The sequence below is a fragment of the Camponotus floridanus genome, unplaced genomic scaffold (assembly GCF_003227725.1).
Source record: "Camponotus floridanus strain SB8 unplaced genomic scaffold, Cflo_v7.5 scaffold2, whole genome shotgun sequence".
Taxonomy (NCBI): Eukaryota; Metazoa; Arthropoda; class Insecta; order Hymenoptera; family Formicidae; genus Camponotus; species Camponotus floridanus.
In genome coordinates, this window is record NW_020229325.1 from 2765371 (window position 1) to 2785789 (window position 20419).

Consider the following 20419-nt stretch of genomic DNA (forward strand, 5'->3'; position numbering starts at 1 on the left):
AACAACAAAATCGCTAATATTCTTACGCTTGAGATTTTTTTAAAACTCTCCTTTATTGTTTTTTAAAATTATATATAAAAAATATTATAGAAGAATATGTTACATTTAATTTAGTTGCCAAGATATTTGCATCAAACAATTCATTTTCCTAAAACATTTTTTATTAACAATAAAAAAATTTCTGATATTCAAATACCTTTTCAAATTTCTTCTTCTTTCTCATTTCTTTTTTCTCTGTTTTTTTGCTCTCTTTCCTCTTTTTTTCTTTCCTTCTTCTTTTTATTTCTTCTTCTTTTCATCTATTTTTCTGTTCCTCTTTTTTTTTCTTCTTTCATCTTTCTTTTTCTGAATACATAGTATTTACAATGTGTGTATTCTAAATTTTTCAATACTTATACAAAGCTTTCCATATTCACGCATTTAAAAGGCAAAACTAATTATAATTGGCACTTTTTTTGAGACATACATATATAAGAATGTAATATATGTATGTGTACAGAATTCCATGTATTATATTTACTCATAATGAACAATATTGCCAATTCATGCAATTCGAAATAGTAGTTTTTTAAATTTATTACACAGATTTAAACATATTTAATTTTATGTTAAAAAATTTCTAATATAAATAGTTAACAAAATAAAAGATAAAAATGATTACACAAATATACTCAAAAAATAAATTCTTAAAAAATAATTCTTAAAAAATCGAAATATTGAAAAATAGAAATTATGAAAAAATTTTCAATATATTCAATAATATTCTATTGATTTATGCCAATGCTTGCAGTGTTAGAGTTGTAATAAATTAATTAAGATGCAACAAATTAGATAAATTTGATGACTAGATCTTTGTAATTTTACAATGAAAAAATATATTCATTGTAAAAATTATAATTGGTTCTTCTTAGCCTCTGATATGCTGTATTTGCGATCCTTCAAATTAATCACAACGACTGTAATATTATCTGCAGACCCTCTACAAAACATAAATGACATAAATAGATTATATAGTACATGGATTATACTCTTATTTTTTAATCAAATTTGATAATTTATGGATTATAGAGATTGGTTAATTGTTATTATTCTAGTCTTAATAATTCTTTGTTTAATTATATATGTATTTGATGTTATACTTTCTATATTTTTTTGGTATATTCTTAATTTTTTAATTATGAATATAATAAATATGACATAATAAATCTGTGAATAAACACTATAGTGAGATAATTCTTCTTGATTTGTATATAAAATCATATCTTACCTGTAAAAACTCTGCAGTGTAATACTTTTCGCGCCAAAATGTGGTTCATTGATACGCTCTTTAATAAAAGCTACAGCTTCTTCATTCGAAAACGTATCCCATAAGCCATCGGATGCCAGTACTATAAACATAGGATTATGATCATTCAAATCAAACGTTAAAATGTCCGGATCAGCAATGACGAGTTTTTTATCTTTTAAAGGATAATCTCCTAGAGCACGAGAAGTCGCTAATATACCAGCAACTCTCCATACACCATTAAAAGTTACCAAACCACCAGCTTTGTTTATTCTTTTCCTTTCTCTTTCCTAAGAACAAATAAATTTAATCTAATAATTTAAATATACGATTACTATATATAATACATATAATGTTTGCATATATAATATATTTTGTATATCTTTGTATTCTTTGTATCATAAATCTATTTATAATCTTATACAGATTTATTTATAGTTGACAAAATATTTATATCTAATTCTATCTTTGTTGAATTTGAAATAAATTTTTTTCTCTCTCTCTCTCTTATATCAAAAATAAAATATAATCTTTAAAATTATAGAATTTTATAACTATGTCCATCATTCAACAATAATGATAATTAAATCTCTTGTTATAGTTTTTAATTCAAGCGCACATGCACGCATGCAGAAAAACGATGTTGCATATATATTAAGATAATATGAAATATGTATGACTATAAGAAGGAATATATACTTGTTGAGGTTTGTGGTCGAAAGACAAAGGAATTGCATTGCCTTTTCCATCACACATTACTCCCCTAGAATCTCCAACATTTGCTATTGTTAGTTTATTATCTTCCAAAAGAGCAATTAAAGCAGTTGTACCTAAAATTTGAGAATAATGCACATGAAAAAGAAAGTAAACGATATCAATTCTAATTATTAATAGTAACAGAATTTTTCTTAATTTTAAAATTTTAGGTTTTCAAAAGTTAATATTTTGTTTATTTTATGATTAGATTTTGTATATGAATAAAGATTAACATTATTCTTCATAGTTTAAATGGTTATTATTGTAAGTGAATTTTCTTTTATATTTTATACTTTTATACTTTTATATTTTTTAATGTCTATGAAATATTTTACTAATTTATTATATTTGCTTAACATAATTAATACCAAAAATTCAATATTTGTATTAAGATAGAAAATTTTTTTGTGAATATTTTTAGAAAAATAAAAATAATTACCAGCAACATCCATATGTTTTTTAGCAGATTCTACCAACAATCGATCAACTGCTAGAACTTCATCTGTTAGAAGCTTGCCATAATTAATTTTATTTCCTTCAAGATATTTCATTATGTCCACTTTGGGCACTTCCTCCTCATTTTGTCTGCATGGTCTGACCTATAAATAAAAATAATATAATACACAACAGAAAAAAGATAATATTATTTTTGTAAATTTTTTCCACATCTATCTATTTGTAAATTTAATTTCTTTTTACAAAACATTATTTTATAGAATGTAGAGTGTTAAAAATATTTAATTAATGATAAAAAATATAAGATTTTATAAAATTTATAAATATACACACATATGCACGCGCGTGCATGTGACATCTTGAGTTTTATAAATTTTTTGATGTGCGGAATAAGTATACATATGCACTCACATAAATAAATAAGCATCTTAAATAAATAAGCGCTATAAAATATATGAACATTCCAGTATAAAGCTAAATATTATTTTGATATCAAATGACGTCATTTGGATGTAAAATAACATTATACATATTTTTAACAGTATATAATTAGTCAGTTATTAATTTACCGACTCTTATATAGTTATTAAACAATTTAGTTATCAATTTTTGTGTAATTTTAGAATAGCTCATATATTTGACAAATATTGTATAATTTAACTATACAATTTGTAAGAAATCTACAATCTTGTAAGAAAAATTATTTACAGTAAAAATATAAAAAGCGAGAAATCCGAGAAAATATAAAAGGTGTGAGCCACTCTCTGCGTCTCTGCATGTTACAAAAAAAAGATTGTCGATCGCCAAATAACTAATCATTTGCTTTAGATGTATTTATTGAAGATATAGATTATTATATATGTAATAATTATATTTACAATACATATGTATAAAATGTATAAAAATGTCTTATATTAATATTTTATTAATCCTCGAAAGGACTATTTGTTCATCTCTTCTAGACAATGTTTCCGGATGCCACACAAGTTTGTGTCTGATCAATCTGCGTTCAATGTATTAATTTAAGTGTACTCTGTACGGGTCCAATTTTATTCTTAACAAAGGCAGAGTTTACATACTCTTATTATTATGTCTGCGGCAGATTGAGAGCAGTAGAAATATTTACCAAACATAACTCCGCGATCTACGTCATCTTATTTTTATATTCCACGAGATTAGAAACTCTTTCAGTGGATTTATAGTTGAACGAGAGTTAACTCAATGGGCTCTGAATTGTATGGGAGCAAAGGCCAAAATATCCTTTGTAGTTATGATTCTATCGGTTGCTATTTCTATTTGTTGCAGATTTTTCATCATAAAGATCCTGGTGCTTTCGATGTAACGACGAATATAAACACCATGGACTATAAACTCCACTAATTACATCATATATGCTTTATTTATCGAGTTCTTATATCATGATGATGTGGTTATGCCTCGATTGTACTTACTAGCTGCTCGGATGCTGAGCCGAGAATAACAATGATATATATTGTGAAACAAGAACTTGCATCTTTCTGTTCACATTTTTACTTTTCTGTCATAACCACGTTTCTTAAAAAGTTTGAAAAAATGGTATTTTTTTCACAGAATTATTCTCCAACATACTTAAACTATATCATATTTTATTTAACTTACTTCCACATTTATTTATTATATTTAACAGTGCTAATTCTTCATTTTTTCTTTCAACACTCTTCAATTCTTCGGTTGTACAATTGCACAAAATTAAACTTATGCATAACAGCATGGATAATGCATATAACTTTCTTATGTATTTTTATTTTAACTGCACAAAAGAATGATTTTAAGTCGCAAGCGCGCAATGCGATTATTTGGCAGGCGCCGAGTGTTGTCGGCTGCCATGCTTTTCAAAGGCGCTCTAAGAGGCTGCCACAAGGAGCAAATATAAGTAAATTAAATATAAACTATTTCTATCTCATTTAAATTAGAAATATTCTATCTACTTCTAAAATAGTGTCAATCTATGTTATAATATTTTAGCGTGTTAATATTATGTGTAAATATTACAATAAAACATAGTCTACTATATATAACATTATATATACTATATATACATTCTTAAAAGATCATTGATGCTATTTGATGTATAAATTTATATATTTTGTTTATTTGTATTACCTTTCTTGTAATCGGTGTTATACTCTCCAATTTATTCAGCAACTCTGAATCAGTCACTTCAATAGTTTTTTTCATACAATCATCTGTCAAAGATGTACTTGCAACTTTACGAAAAGATTTTCTTTTCTGCTCTGGAGATTTTTCATCTATCTTATTGTCTTCTTTCTTTTTTTCTGATTCATCTTTAGTCAATTGATTCTCAAAAGTAAGTACTTTGCCAGCCAGCATATTCTTCAATTCAAGAACCTTTTTATTAATATTAGAGATAAGTTTGTCACGAGCATAGTTGGCTGCAAACTAAACAAAATAATAAAATTGAATTGTGCTCTTAATATTTTAATTTAAAAAAGTGATTTACAATTTTTATATATTATTTTTTCCAGAGACTGACAAAAAACTATTTTTAAGATTTAAAATTTTACATATTATATAATTCTTTTATAAGAATTACATTAATATTTCAAGAAATCAATATTATAATCTCACTTATAAGAGAAATATTCTCTTTGGATAAATATCCATATTTCTCTTGTAAATCTCTTATAAATCACTTATACAAGAGTTCGAATCTTGAAACTTCGATCGAGACTTGTTTTATCTAGCAACTGATTTATTTATGTAATTGAAACTTTGGAATTCTTTAATATCATCATGAATTATTTCACATTCTCTTTACTCATTCTTGATGAATTACCAATAAATTTAAAAGAATAGTCCTATAATGTTACATTAGGTTCAGTGAAATTTTATATGTACCTTGTGTCACTTGTGTGATCTGTTCTCTTATAAATGAGTTTTACTATAATTAATTATTATTAATCATAATATTATATATATGGATCATAATATTATATATATGGATTATTCCTTTTTTTAATCTTCCATTATTTATTTTCTTATTTATGATTTATTTTTATTCATCTTATTCTACTTTAAAATGAAATTATTAAAATAATGATATTAAAATAAAAATAATATAATTAAATCAATCTGCTAAATCAATACCTCTCCACCATGGCCATCAAATACTGCAAACAAAGAAACTCCAGTATTGTTCACGTCTTCATTCACTACAAAGCGATCTTCCATCCGAGCCCTGTGACCTTGCACAGCATATGCTGCGATGTGACCTTGTTTTAATTCCCAACTAAGTTTTACTGCATTATTCACTGAGTCATTAACTAGGAATTGCAGTTTGGATACCTACACAAAGAAATATGCAATAGGAAAAAAGAAGGGAGAATATATTTTTCACTTCAAATATTTATCTATAATTATTTTAACTTAAATGTTTAGTGCGTGTGTATAAATAATATATTCTTAGAATGCATTTATACCTTAGTGGTACGTCCCAGAGTATATTGAATTCTTCCTAGAAGTGCTTTAGCCCAAATATCCACAGCTTGTATATAAAATAAAATAATTGCCAGAATCATGCCACAAACAAGCACTTCTGGCTTCAAAGCATAAATTCGCATAATTCTATAGAGATAACTTAGTGGACTGTTAATCCCAGCATTTAACCCGGAGGGAATGCTCACAGCAAACTTCGACATAAGCTTCATGTGTGATGTATAAGTCTGTGTGGATTATAAACAATTTAGATTTTTAAATGATTTAGATAATTTAATATCAAAAAAAGCTCACACACATATACATGTACACATACTCTCTTTTTTTATAAAATGCATCTGAAAATTAATGATATAGATATATTTGTTTATTAATGTAAAATGTATATGTTTTTCCTCAAAAAAACAAAAAAAAAGATGAACTTGTGTTCATATTTCTTTTTTATGTATTCATAGACTTTTTTATATGTATATGTGTGTGAAAAATGTAAATAAAAAAAATTATTTTTTACTGTATTGGAAAATTTTTAATATGAAATATCTTAATGTGTCCAGAAAAACAAGATCAATTTATATATATATATATATATATATATATATATATATATATATATATATATGAAGATTCATCAAGGATTCCTAATTTTCTAATTTTTAAAAATTGTTATTAAAAAAGAAATTTTTAATTTGAAATTTATATTCTGAGTTATATACGTTTATAAATGATTTTAAAATTAAAATAATTTGATATTTATATTAAATTATTACATTCTTATTAAAGACTGATAGCTAACATCTCTTACAGCATAAGTCAATTAAAAAATAATTGACTATCTGCTAATTGGCTATTAAGTTATCTGCTGATAACTTACAAATTTATTTATTTATTACATTTCTTAATTTAGAGGAATTCATTTGTTTAATCTATACTAAATATAAGACTATAACCTAAAATATATATAAGAATAGTAACTCCTTAAGTCAGGTTTGCTTAATCCAGGCATTTAATATAACATAGACGAATAATTTTGAATGCTTAATTGAGGTAGTTAATAAAATTGGAGTATTTAAAGTTATTACATAAAAAATATTTATGTAAAACTTTATTTTAAAGAATTTTAAACTAAAATAGTATATTGCAACATTATGATATAACACAATAAAATCTTTTAGAAAGTTTTTAAATTTACTTTTTAAACAGTTTTATGTAATATTATTTCTTTACCTGATATAGAATTAGATCTTCAAGCTCGTCATCCATAATATTTTGATAAATTCTGAATTATTCTTGTATGTACTAAATCTATATTGTCTATATTGAACAGTTAAACATGTATTAAATAGCTGGATTTTTTCTTCACTGATATTGGCACTGGGCAATGGATTGAGCGATATTAAAGATCTATCCACTCGTAAACAGATAAAGGCGCATTTAAAATTGAAATTCAGATTTCTATTAAATATTATTACTTAAATCACACACACACATACACATTAATTTTGATGATATAAGTGAAGCGAGGACAGCCATTTCCAATTGGGCAGAATATATAGGGTGTCACATAAAATGTTACAAAAAACTTTCCTAAACTTGACATTGTACAAAAAATGTTTTAGACAAAATTTTAGGATTTTAAGAAAGGAAAAAATTAAATAATCTTGAATTTTAATTTAATTTTAACTACATTTTTCACAGCCACGTGAAAGTAAATCTAATTTTTTCAAAAGGAATCACATTAATTTTTTTGTAAAATTTGATTTCTCATAATATTCGACATACAAACTTATAAAGATAGGATGACTCAAAGTTGAATAGTTTAGGAGATATTTGATACTTTGATATAATTTTTCATAAACTATAAAATATTTATTTTTTATCACTAATATTTTTATGTACAAAATAAGAATCAATTGATCTAAAAAAAGATTGTTTAAAAAAGAAATATGAACACAAGTTCATCTTTTTTTTTTTGAGGAAAAATGAAAATATTAATTTTTTAAATAAAATTATCTTTACACGATTAAAAATAAGTAATAGTATATTCAAAGTACAAAGAAACTATAAATATTAAATTAATAATTGATTTATATTTTTTAATTTTCGATTCATTAAAATTATATCGAAAGCCTTTTATCCTACATAAAACAAAAAATTGTTATATGTTATCTATTTAAATGTACACTGAAATATAAAGCGTTAAAATAGCAATAACATCATACTCAGTTTCTTTCTTATATTCTATAACTTTAATTTGAATTATTTTTTTTTAACATTAACTTATGGATTATTGAGCATTATTATTTTATTTAGAATACTCTATATAATACATATAAGAGAAAACAAAATATATTTAATAACTAGATTAAAATTATACTAAACGTCACACACAAGATGGAAAAAATTATAACTACGCGATAATCTGGTATAAAATTTATATACGTGTACATATATAAAATATATATTACATTACATATATATTGGAATAAAATGCACTAAAAAACGCGATCTTGGTATCCACTTTCAGCCATACTAGAACTAGGCTTAGTTGGTCCTCCAGGTACTTGATGGTGCGGATGACGCATATGACCAGGTCGTCTTGGCGGTGCCAGATATTCAAACATACTCTGAGTGTGTTGTGCCAACATTTTGCTGAGATCACACGGCATTGGATCAGTCCAGAAAAAATCATGATTGAGCGCCGAGTCAGAATCACATCTTTTACTAGGATCAAGAATTAAAAGTTTGTCCAACAAGTCGCAAGCGTAAGGATCTTTCAGATATGGCTTTAATCTATCCTTCACCTATATAAAATCATAACAATAAAAATCATTACAATAAAATTATAAAAATTTATTTATATATAAATATATTTAAAACTAAAATTATATACAATTGAATATAACACAATGTTTCTGTTACAATAAATGTGTGTGTATGAATATTCATATAATATAATACATATAAAATACAAATAAAAACGCAAAAGAAAATGAAAAAAGGCTTCTTTAATTATTACCAAAAAACAATGCATTTAGCAAATGTTTATATAGATGCTTGTTATTATACTGAAAAACTTATATAAATCAAAACTAAAATAATATATGATAAAAAGATCAGTGTGAATCATTGGATACTGATACATATGTTATAAAGCATTTACAATACTTATTATAGTATTCATCTTTTTTTCTGTAATAATTGAATTCTTATAGTGATGTTAGTTCCAATTTTTATTCACAGAAAACATCCCTCTTTAATTTAAAAAATCCAAAAGTAAAAGAAATTTTTCTATTTATCTAAGAATGTGTACATTTTCTATCTTTAACTTAATCTTTAACATATTTAAAATCAAAATCGAGAATGATTTTAATATAGTCTTTTAAGCAATTCTTTCCTTGTAAGTTTAAAATGAAGTTTATGTCAGAGTTTAAATTTTGAGTTTGAAGTTCTTGCTAAAGATTGTTTCTTCTTTCTATCTAAATGATTAGATTTTTATCTATAGCGCTGTTAATATATTATTATACCCTTTGTGTGTGTGTGTGTGTGTGTGTGTGTGTGTGTGTGTAAAGAGTTTTGCTGACTCTTTACCTTTCGTTTTTGTCCTTTAGGAAGATCCATCTTATTAAACAAATCTAGGTTTTCAACTCCAGGCCAAACTTCAGTCGTTATTGAACCACATAATTGCGAGATCAATATAAGCTGTTGCTGCTCAGTATTACCTTGCATTATAGGAGACCTATAGATTTCATAAAAAGTATATTTATATAATTATGCAATGCACATATAAGAGTTATGCAATATATCTTTATAAAGAACACTATTATACATGCCTTGTCCACATTTCTGCCATTATACAACCAGCACCCCACAAATCTACAGGAGGTCCATAATTCCTATCACCGAGTAGAAGTTCAGGCGGTCGGTACCAAAGAGTAACAACTCGGTTTGTATAACGATTCGAATGGCCATTTTTTGCACTAAATGCTCGTGCCAAACCAAAATCAGCTAATTTTAGAACACCATTTTTTGTTATTAGAACATTAGCAGCTTTCATATCCCTATGTAAAATCTAGAATACAAAATAATACATTGTTATCATTATTATACTTTTATTCTGACAATAATATATAAATATCAACACTATTTTTATCATTATTATTGTTATTATTATGTATCAATATACTATTATTATAATTATAATAAATTAATTCATTAAAAGATAATTATATTAAATTAATTATCGATATATAATTTTAGAATTTTATTATTTTGTTATATAATAAATATATATTTGTTACTATGATAAATGTTACTAATAAATGTTACTAATAAATGATATAATAATATAATTTCTTACCTTATTACTATGTATGTAATAAAGACCATTTAATAACTGTTGCATAACTTTTTTTATCTCTCCTAAACTAAATTTTACATTTACATTTGACAACAAGCCAGCCAAGTCGTGTTCACAAAAATCGAATATTAGATAAAAGGTAGAACGATACCGATTGTATTGAGTTGCTGAAAACATATATATTATAAAAATTTAAAAAATTTTTAATTATATTAATATAATCGGTTTTTAATACCAACAAATAATGTTAATATATTTAGTAATGTGATTATTTCTATAAGCAAAGACAATTTCTCTAAATAAGAACAAACCTAAAAAAAAAAGAAAATTGATAATATTTTGAGTATAATAAAATGCTTTTACTATTTATTTAATTTATTACACATGCTCATTTCGAAGAAGTAAAACTAACCTTTTAGCAAATTCAACTTTTTATTTTTATTTTCTTATTCTTAAACAACAGAAGATATCAAAATCATAGAAAAAAGTTATTTTTTAATTAAAATTCATATTTTTAATATACCATTAATATATGCATATCATTAAACATAACATATATTATATAATACAATATCAAGCAATAAAACAGTGTTGCAATGCCGCAAATATATACATCTGTATATTTATAGTTTATCCAATATCAACAATTAACAGTATATTATTTACCTCGTGTTCTGCAAATCTCTATAAGATTAACAACATTCTCATGTTTCAGTAATTGTAATATTTTTATCTCTCGTAACGCTGTAATAGGGAACTAGAACAAAATTTTATATATATGTAATTTGCTGCATATTAATATTTAATTTACGTTTTTAAGAAAAAATATTAAAAAATAATATTAAATAATATTATTTTTTAATATTTTAATATTTTTTCTTACAAAAATATATTTTTTAGAAAACTGTTTTCTTTATACATTATTCATACATTCCTTTCATTACTTTATGCACAAAAATATTGAGGTAAGATAAAAAATAAATATTTTATCAGATATTTATTTTAATTTGACATAATATTACATAGTTCATATAAAATTATATATATATATATATATATATATATATATATGTCAAATTAAAATAAATATAAGTATCTTGTAAACTATTTAATTTTTATTCCCTTCTTATACGTAACTTTTATATCGACTATACGAAGAATCCTTATATGACTTTGGAAAATTTCAGTGAGTTCTTTGAAATTTAAGATATGAACTTCTATTTCTCTCAAAATTCTATGAATTTTGTCTGGAACGTTTCTTGTACATAAAGTTTTAAAGAAAAATCCTTTTAATCCTTCAAATGTTATACCTTGTACATAGAGAATAATATGTAAAATAAATTACAAAATTTATTTAAGAAATATTAAATACAGTTATATATTTTACATTAAACAACTACAATCACATTAAACAATTACATCAATATAAATGAGTAAAAACACTGAGCTTTATAATAAAATATATTCAAATGAAGAAAGAATATTATAACTAATATAATTAGTTCTTGTATCATTAAAAAATTGTTTGTGATGAATTATGTTATATAATATAAAAAGACTCACCCCTTCTTTTTCATTGTCCATTAGTACTTTCTTCATTGCAACAAACTTCTTATTTGTTTTCTTGTCTCTAGCTTTAAACACTTCCCTATAAAACAATCAAATATATTATATTAAATAATATAAAACATATATTACATAAAATATAAAAAAGTTACATTTAATATATATTTAATACAATAAAAGGATATATAATCTTTCTTTATAGTTCTTTAAAATTTATTATTATTCAAATCAATATAAATTTTTAAAATATCAATTATTAAAATATAAATTATTTTTATGTAAAAAAATTTAAAAGATAATAATCAAGAATTTATAAGTTCAGACTATATTAGTACTAAGCAGGTTTGCAGGATAGAGTAGAAAGTAAAGAATGGTTATAAAATAAATGAAATCAATCAGTACTTCAAGCGAGCAAATGTATATATATATCATAATATAAAATCCAAATAATCGTATATCTAATCATAATATGCCCAAGCTCAGTTACAAAAATCTGAAAAACAATGCAATTACTGTTTATTCATGGATAGACAAAATGTCACAAATAATAATATAAACTTCAAAGTATAAGTAATAGTCATAAAAAAATACCAACAATTTAAATTAACTCATTCATTCTATGATGTAAATTAACTTATTCATCCTATGATGATGATTAAGTTACAATATTGTATTCTAAAGTTTACTTCTTGAAATAGAGTATTGTTTGACCAATCTATAGAATGCAAAGAAAAGAAACAAAAATTCCTTTTTAATTATTCAATCAAATATTACTCCACTCTAAGAAATATTTTGAAATATAATCCCACTGCTCTCAATATATAAGCGCTACTAACAAAATATCAAATTATATAAATAAACAAAGTAACTGTATATAACTGTATACAAAGCTCTAACTAAACTTTCTAGTAATAAGGCAAAGTGTGATGTTTGATAAAAATTAACTGATTACATATAATAAATTTTAAAATACAAATTTTATTAAAAAATTATAACTCGCATATTTGTAACTTATGACGTAAGAATAGCTTTGAAAATATATGCTCATATAAGGGAGAATGCTTAGTAAAAAAATCCAAGTGGGATTTAGGTCTGGTTGCACCAACGTTATTTTAGCTTTAAGCGAGACTTAAATATATGTCTATCTTTATTTTTCTTTTTCTAAGTAAATAAAGAGAGACATATATTTAAGTTTTACTTAAAACTAAAATAAGTTTTACTTAAAACTAAAATAATATTGGTGCAACCGAGCATTAATATTATTACATAACCTTAAAACAGATTGTGCTTACCCAAAAGTTCCCTGGCCAATTTTCGCAACTTTTTCATACTTCGAAGATTCATCGCAATATGGAAAATCAAATTCCTCGATGTATTTCTCTTTTTCCTTCGTATTCATTGTAGTTGAATTGTATAAAGTATCACAGAAAATTATAAATAATTGTATCTCGAATTTCTCTTCTGTCACTATAAACCTATAGTTTAGATTGGAATCTAAACTAGAAATATCTCTATCATCGACGAAGTAACTATTAGATGATAAACTATGGGTAAATTTCTGTCACAAGATCAAGTGACTTCATTGAAGAACGATGACATTATTCGTGTTCTGATTACCAAGAAAAATTCGGCTGTAGAGCAACAAATAAATAATTAATAAGTTTATTTAATTTATTTTAATTTATTTTATTCCAAAATTTTAATTTTTAATTTTAATTTTTTTATTTATTTTTATTTATTTTACAGTTTTAATCTTAATAATTAAGTTTGTTAGAAACTTATTATTTCCCTGTTTTCTCCCGTAGAAGATCTCGTAAGAAGACAAATAAGATATCTTTATTATTGGCTGCGTTCAACAGGATAAAGGCTATAGCATACACTTTCCATAAGACATAACAGTAAGTTTTCGACCAATCGCGTTGCTCAATTTGGCCATCCGTAATCAAATTGAGCAACGCGATTGGTCGAAACCTTATGCTTATGGAAAGTGTGTGCTATAAAAATCATTCTACATGGCCGTAGCATAAGGTTGTAAGGCGTAAGACTCAAGAAATTGACCAATCACAGTCGAGTATTAAGAGAATACTAGAAATAAAATTCGTGAATCTGATTGGTATATGCTCTTAGATTCAGCCAAAATTAAAAGCTTACATTAATCAGGTTTACGAATTTTACAGTTGCAGCTATTATGGAATGAAATATATGTTATTGAGGGCAACAATGCGTCTGCTACTGCGTACGCGCGAAATTTGTACTCTCGATTTTTCTGATGGAATTATACATTGAAAAGATTGAAATTTGATCAATCAGGAAATAAAGAAATTTTAGCTTTTGTTTGGATTAATCGAATACCAATCTTTAAATCTTTAATATATAATTTGATACAGGTTTTCTTACATTCACTTATATGGAAAAAATTCGGTTTTACAGATTTTAAAATAGAAGATTTTCTATATATCTTATAAAAGTTTTATTATAAACTTACATTCACATGTTTTAATTACAATGAATTGATTAAAATATTTAATATTTTATTAATCTATTATCTTTTTTAATGATTTATTACATAGTTCTTTTGCTAATGCGAAAGAATTAGAGTTGATAATTGGAAATTTTTATCTTTGTATTAATATATGCATACAAAATTTATAGAAATTTAGCTAGATAATTTTATTGTGATTACATATATGTATATTTTCATTGTTTACAAAGTTGTTCAAATTTAATCCTTATACTAATGATATAATATGTAAAAACTTGGAATATCAATTAATTATAGAAGTACAGAATGTTGTTTAAAGACTTGTTTCGTAAAAGAAAAAAAAGATATCTATATACATGTAAACATTCACACACAGCAAACTTTCTTATAATGGTCACAAATTATTATAACAAAATAAGCATACATGCAAAAGAAATAGATTTACTTTGAATTCTATACGTGACTTATTTAATATATATATGTAATATATAAGTGAGATATGTGTTTCTATCATAAATCAAAATTGCAGAAATGAAAACTATAATATATTCCCCATATTTTTAGGTATCTTATTTTTCTTGCCATAAAAACAATTTATATTTATCTACATGTTGCGGTAAAAGTTTATTTCTAATCGTCCTATGTCTTTTAAGTTTTAATCAATAGATGGTTTTGTTCGTCTGCGATGATGATTTCGTGCTAGTGCGTGAATAATCGTCACTAGAAAGTAGCAGACCATTACTGTTACAAATTTGTCAAACAACCATGATATTGTTGTTGTTCCATCCTGCAAGAACATGTTTATTTTGAGATTGATCTCAACACATATTGCTTATTATAATTTACAAAATTGACTTACCATAGATGACTTAACATGTAGCTTTTGTTTTTGTTCAACAAAATATTTCTTTAATGGTTCTTGAAATTTTCTACCAACAAATGGTATGATTGCTAATAAGCTAATAAATTTATCTAAAAGTTCCTCATTAAAGGCTATGATTACTGCTAATTGTTGTATATGCATTTTGATGACAGCTTTTCCTATTAATGTCGCACCAAAGAATGTCCAGAATGGAATGAGATAATGTCCACATGTCAAACCAGCCAGATCAAACAGTGGATTTGGAATCTGTAAAATTTTATTTTGATAAATGCAATATGAAAAATAGATCATATTATATTATTACCTATAAAAATTTTGCAAAAACAAACAGATTTAATACATACTGATGCGCAAGCTAAAATGCCCCAGAATCCAGCTTTCTCAACAAATTGCTTCATATATAGTTTGATACGCATTACAAATGATACATCTTTCTCATTTTCTAATTCTTCCAAAGCTTCTAACTCTTTTAAATCTTGATTTTCATTTTTACTATTTTGTCCACTTATTCTTGCAGCTCTAGCCATAAAATATGGTGGTAACTCGCCAAGTGCAGTACCAGCTCCCCATAACATGGCTTCTACACGTACTTTTTTCATAATATTTAATATACCTACTGCCCACATTGGATCAATTTTTGTTGGGCATACTATCTGATCAGGATATGGTGGTTCAGGAAAATTCAAAGTACCACATTCATATGCTGCCATAGTAACAGCTGCTATGTGTGGTCCTAAATATAACACAAAAGTATGCAGACCTGTTCCAAGACCTACACTTGATAATACACCTAATCCTATCCAATACAACCACCATATAATCTTTGCTTCCCATAACTTAAAAATCTAGAAATAAAAAGCAAAAGAATTATTTTGTATCAAGATAACATAAACATTTTGTATAAACACATTCATATATATTACATATATATTATAATGTATACACATACATAATTTTACTTATATTTATTATGTATTTATTTTTATATAATTTTACTTATTTTATTCATATATAATTTCACCTAAAGCTTTTTTCTTGCAAACTTAAAGACAGCAAAAAATATTTTCGACATTTTCATTTTGACTAAAATTTCTAATTAAACAATAAAATATATAGTATCTTCCAAGGAAATAGAAGAAATTTTCATTAAACAAAATTATGATTTATATATATTGACTTTTCTATTTATTTGATGTATAACAGTATTTTATATATGACAATAAGAAAAAACAATTAAATACTGCAAGTGCACAATTGCCATTAATCAATTCTCTACTAATTATTCTAAAAAATATTAATGATTATTTTGAGGAAAATAAAAAATACTTTATAAGATATATTTTGTCATTTAAATTTACTAAAATAAATTAAGTATAATTATAAAGTATATTATATTTTTCTTTGTAATTTAGGCAAGAATTTAGGCTTTAATTAAAATTCTAACCAAATTAATTCTACTTAAAATTAATTGAAGAATATGATTATATTATCTATTAATTCTTCTGATTAATGTCTTTTATTTTTTTTAATTATTTATAACTTAAAAGTTATAAATGCTCAATATGTAAAAAAAAGTTAATTCTAAATTGAAAATCAAAGAATCTACAATTGAAAATAAGATTTATAGCTATATGTGTATATATAATCTTGTAATTTTTTTAATTTTTAAATGGTGCTTTAAACTTATTGTTTTCTTATGTTTCAAAGGAAATTTTATAAAATTTCTTGTTAATTTGAAGCAAAACGCAAAATGAAAAAAGCAAGATAAAGAATAAAAGTGACAAAGATAAGAAAAGTAAACAATTTTTAGTAAAGCTTAGATATCAAATATGATGATAATCAGATATGAGAAATCAGAGAAAATAACTTTTATTTCATATCAAATCATATTTTTCAATTATTTAGTTAAATAAATTTTTACAGTATTTTAATTTAAAGTTTAGTTATGAAAATATATATGTATTATATATTAATATAAAGGTATATATTAAAGATTGGAAATAGTAATATAATTAATGATGATCTATCTTGATATTTCATTATAATAAAATTTTTGTTTAGATGAATTTAAAAAAATGTGTTAAAATATATAAAATATATAATAAAAAATTTATAATAAAAAAATAATTCTCGGATTGATATTTCAAAAAAATTAAATAAAGAATTGTATATGGAGTAATATAATAAGTCTATTAATATATCTCCAAAATTATAAATGACACAACTTACACATACCTCTTGTTGTGGACCAGATATTCGGCCTGATAGGAGAAATAGTAACATAATTGAAATTATAGTGCATACTGTTCGTTTGTAAAGCAAAGTTTTCTTCACTAAACTAAGTATATTAATGAACACTTCGCTAAAAAAATAATGTAATGTTGTAATTGGATGTTGCCAGAGTGTTAAATGATCTGGATCCAAATTCTGAATTGAAACATTGTGTGGATGGCTTAAATTGTGTTCCATTGGAGTGGATATTTTTTTCTCAGAAATTTTCTGAGCACCATTAGTAGGAGCTTGCTCTTTTGGACGTTGAATGGCAGTATAATTACCCAACATAGTTCTTTCTAAATAGTTAATCTGTAAATCAAATTTAAAAGATTAAATATAATTTAACATAAATATATATACATATATGTGTGTGTGTGTGTGTGTGTGTATGTGTGTGTGTGTGTATGTGTGTGTGTTGTGTATATGCTTATGATAGAATATTAGTATATTTTATAAATGGTTTTGAAACTACAAGATAGCAAGCTTTGTTACAATATGAGCTTCACTATTATTGTAAATTCACTGTGATAAATGCGGAACACTCATATATAATAAAAAATATTGAGAAACTATCTGACATTATCATTAAAAAATATTAGACAGTAAAAAAGCTTTAAACCAAAGGTTGTACTGTTATCAAATTATTGTACTGTTCAACATAAATATATAAGAATTACTAATTTTATTTCTTAAAGTTATAAAACAATGTTATTACTCTTCCTAACAAAGTAATATATCACTATCAGTAAATAGTAAATATATACTTATATAATAAAATATTTAAAATTCTAAAATGTAAATTTCTTGGAATGTTGAATTAAATGTTATATTGCATCACGTTCAAAAATATACACTATGCATATTCATGTTTCATTAAAATCTACAAATATTATTAATTTATGATATCCATATAAAGCCCATTATAAGCTGTTACTTTACTTGAAAATTATATGTTATTTTTTAGCTTTATTCCACCTTATTCTTAACAAGATTATAAAAAGTATTATATTATATGTGAAGAAAGAAATTTTATTATATTAATTCTTTGAGTATAATTCATAAATTTTAATTAATTTCAATTCTTTACTATATATTACTATATATCACAATTATTACAATCTAGAACAAGATAAAGAAGCAATTATATTTTGCTCTTTAAGAGCAATTAATAATATAACTTTATTGAAACTATATAAAAAATAAAATTTGAAAAATTTGCCATCTTATATATTTTTTGGTGTCATTCAATGGTTTAATGATATTGTATAACAAATAAAAGTACAATTTTAATTAAATACTTGTGACATAATCTTCAATTAATATTTTCTTTATAAGATAAAAATATGAGTGTGTCACAATTTTGTTAATATTTATGCAAAATAAAAATTAAATATTTAAACTAGAATCTAAATAATAATTCTCAATATTGCATAAATCATTTGTAAAGTTATACAGTCTTAAATATGTGATAAATTTACTCAAATTGATGATTTTATTTTAAATTACAGCAGAATTAAAGTGTTAAAATAAAGGACTTATGAATCCCATCAATTAATATTCTTATGATAAGAAAACAAATATTGTAATAACATAAATAGTATTATTACTGTTTAATATGTTTGATACAAAATTTTTTATATATAATATATTAATAAAAGAAATGTTTTGTTAGATATTTCCTTCGTTAAGAAATTTGTATATCTTTTTATCTTTGCAAAAATAGATGCATTTAAAAAATATCTATCTTTATTCATCTACATATATTAAAATTATTACTATGTTTATAACCAAAAATCATGAACATAAAGAATCACAACTATAAAAGCTCGATAAATTCAATATAATTTTTAATCAAACCTCTTATGAATGGCTATGATAAATCGGAAAAATAGACTTTTCAAGAACTTTATAAGAAAACAAATCGAATATATATATATATATATATATATATATATATATATATATATATATCAAATTAATATATAATTAAGTTCTTGAAATTTCAACTTTCTTATAACTGACATTTCTCGATATAAAGCGTACAACAAATACTAACTATATTTATAAAAAATAATGGATTTCACATAAATGTGAATTACCTTTTCAACCTCTTGTAATATATATTTTAATTCGATATATAATACTAAGATGGAAATTTTACATTTCTACATCATCATGGGAACATAATTTTTTATAAAATTTCCAAAAAATTTTCCAACTTTCACACAAAACACACTGTCTTATATCGTGGCACGATTAATTAAACTGTCAATTCACTCGTGTGACGTGTATATCACTTATCACTCCCTAATCATACATATATATATGTATGCGTACATATATATATATATAATATATACATATGATATCTCCACGTAATAAATATGTAGTGTGTAAATCTTGCGCGAAAATATGTATCACACATAAGAATGTTAAACTATATTAGAGAAGCTCAATCGGTCTCATCTTGCCTTTCTTTATAAACATCTGTTTTTCTAGGACATATCGTTACTTTTCCTTTCTATACCCATTTTACTCCTTTTTCAATTGTTTCTCTCTTATTGTTAAAAAGAGATAGATTTCTCTTGAAGTTGTACCATAGACTTATATATACCAGACTGCTAACTCTTCAAATTTTACTTATATGAAGTATCCAAATGCACAATAGGTGCATTCAGCAGAAAAAAAATGCTTAGTAGCAACATGATTGGCTCTGAAATAGACGGCAAGAAAACAACAGACACGATGTAATTGGCTATCGGCTAGGAAATTTTTAAGTCTCGAAAATATTTTTATTTGACAGCCAATCGTGTGACAGTGTATTTCTCGCCGGAAGCTTCAAACTGTCGGAAGCTAGCGATCTAG

At 24.2% G+C, this 20419-nt stretch overlaps 3 protein-coding genes across 4 annotated transcripts; all 3 read right to left on the bottom strand.

The window, feature by feature from the left end:
• Nucleotides 1-773: 773 nt before the first annotated feature.
• On the bottom strand, nt 774-7510 carry LOC105253590 (protein phosphatase 1L). The gene is made up of 8 exons (XM_011261700.3): nt 7217-7510; nt 5977-6219; nt 5645-5842; nt 4640-4936; nt 2481-2640; nt 1985-2115; nt 1268-1575; nt 774-979 (listed from the first exon to the last, which is right to left on the bottom strand). Exons 1-8 carry the CDS (start codon nt 7250-7252, stop codon nt 892-894), a joined length of 1461 nt encoding a protein of 486 aa, XP_011260002.1. The 5' UTR covers nt 7253-7510; the 3' UTR covers nt 774-891.
• Nucleotides 7511-8408: 898 nt separating this feature from the next.
• LOC105253591 (cyclin-dependent kinase 9) lies at nt 8409-13417 on the bottom strand. The gene is made up of 7 exons (XM_025408093.1): nt 13208-13417; nt 11913-11997; nt 11016-11106; nt 10350-10516; nt 9823-10061; nt 9581-9728; nt 8409-8793 (listed from the first exon to the last, which is right to left on the bottom strand). The coding sequence occupies exons 1-7, from the start codon at nt 13312-13314 to the stop codon at nt 8485-8487; spliced, it is 1146 nt and encodes a 381-aa protein (XP_025263878.1). The 5' UTR covers nt 13315-13417; the 3' UTR covers nt 8409-8484.
• Nucleotides 13418-14910: 1493 nt separating this feature from the next.
• Nucleotides 14911-20152, bottom strand: LOC105253592 (vacuole membrane protein 1). 2 transcript variants are annotated; one of them, XM_011261702.2, is made up of 5 exons: nt 19654-20152; nt 17516-17863; nt 15625-16125; nt 15257-15526; nt 14912-15184 (listed from the first exon to the last, which is right to left on the bottom strand). In XM_011261702.2, the coding sequence occupies exons 2-5, from the start codon at nt 17840-17842 to the stop codon at nt 15053-15055; spliced, it is 1230 nt and encodes a 409-aa protein (XP_011260004.1). In that variant the 5' UTR covers nt 17843-17863; nt 19654-20152; the 3' UTR covers nt 14912-15052. The 2 variants fall into 2 exon arrangements, with proteins under 2 accessions (XP_025263942.1, XP_011260004.1); XM_025408157.1 differs by lacking the exon at nt 19654-20152 and having other exon boundaries at nt 14911-15184; nt 17516-17860.
• Nucleotides 20153-20419: the final 267 nt, after the last annotated feature.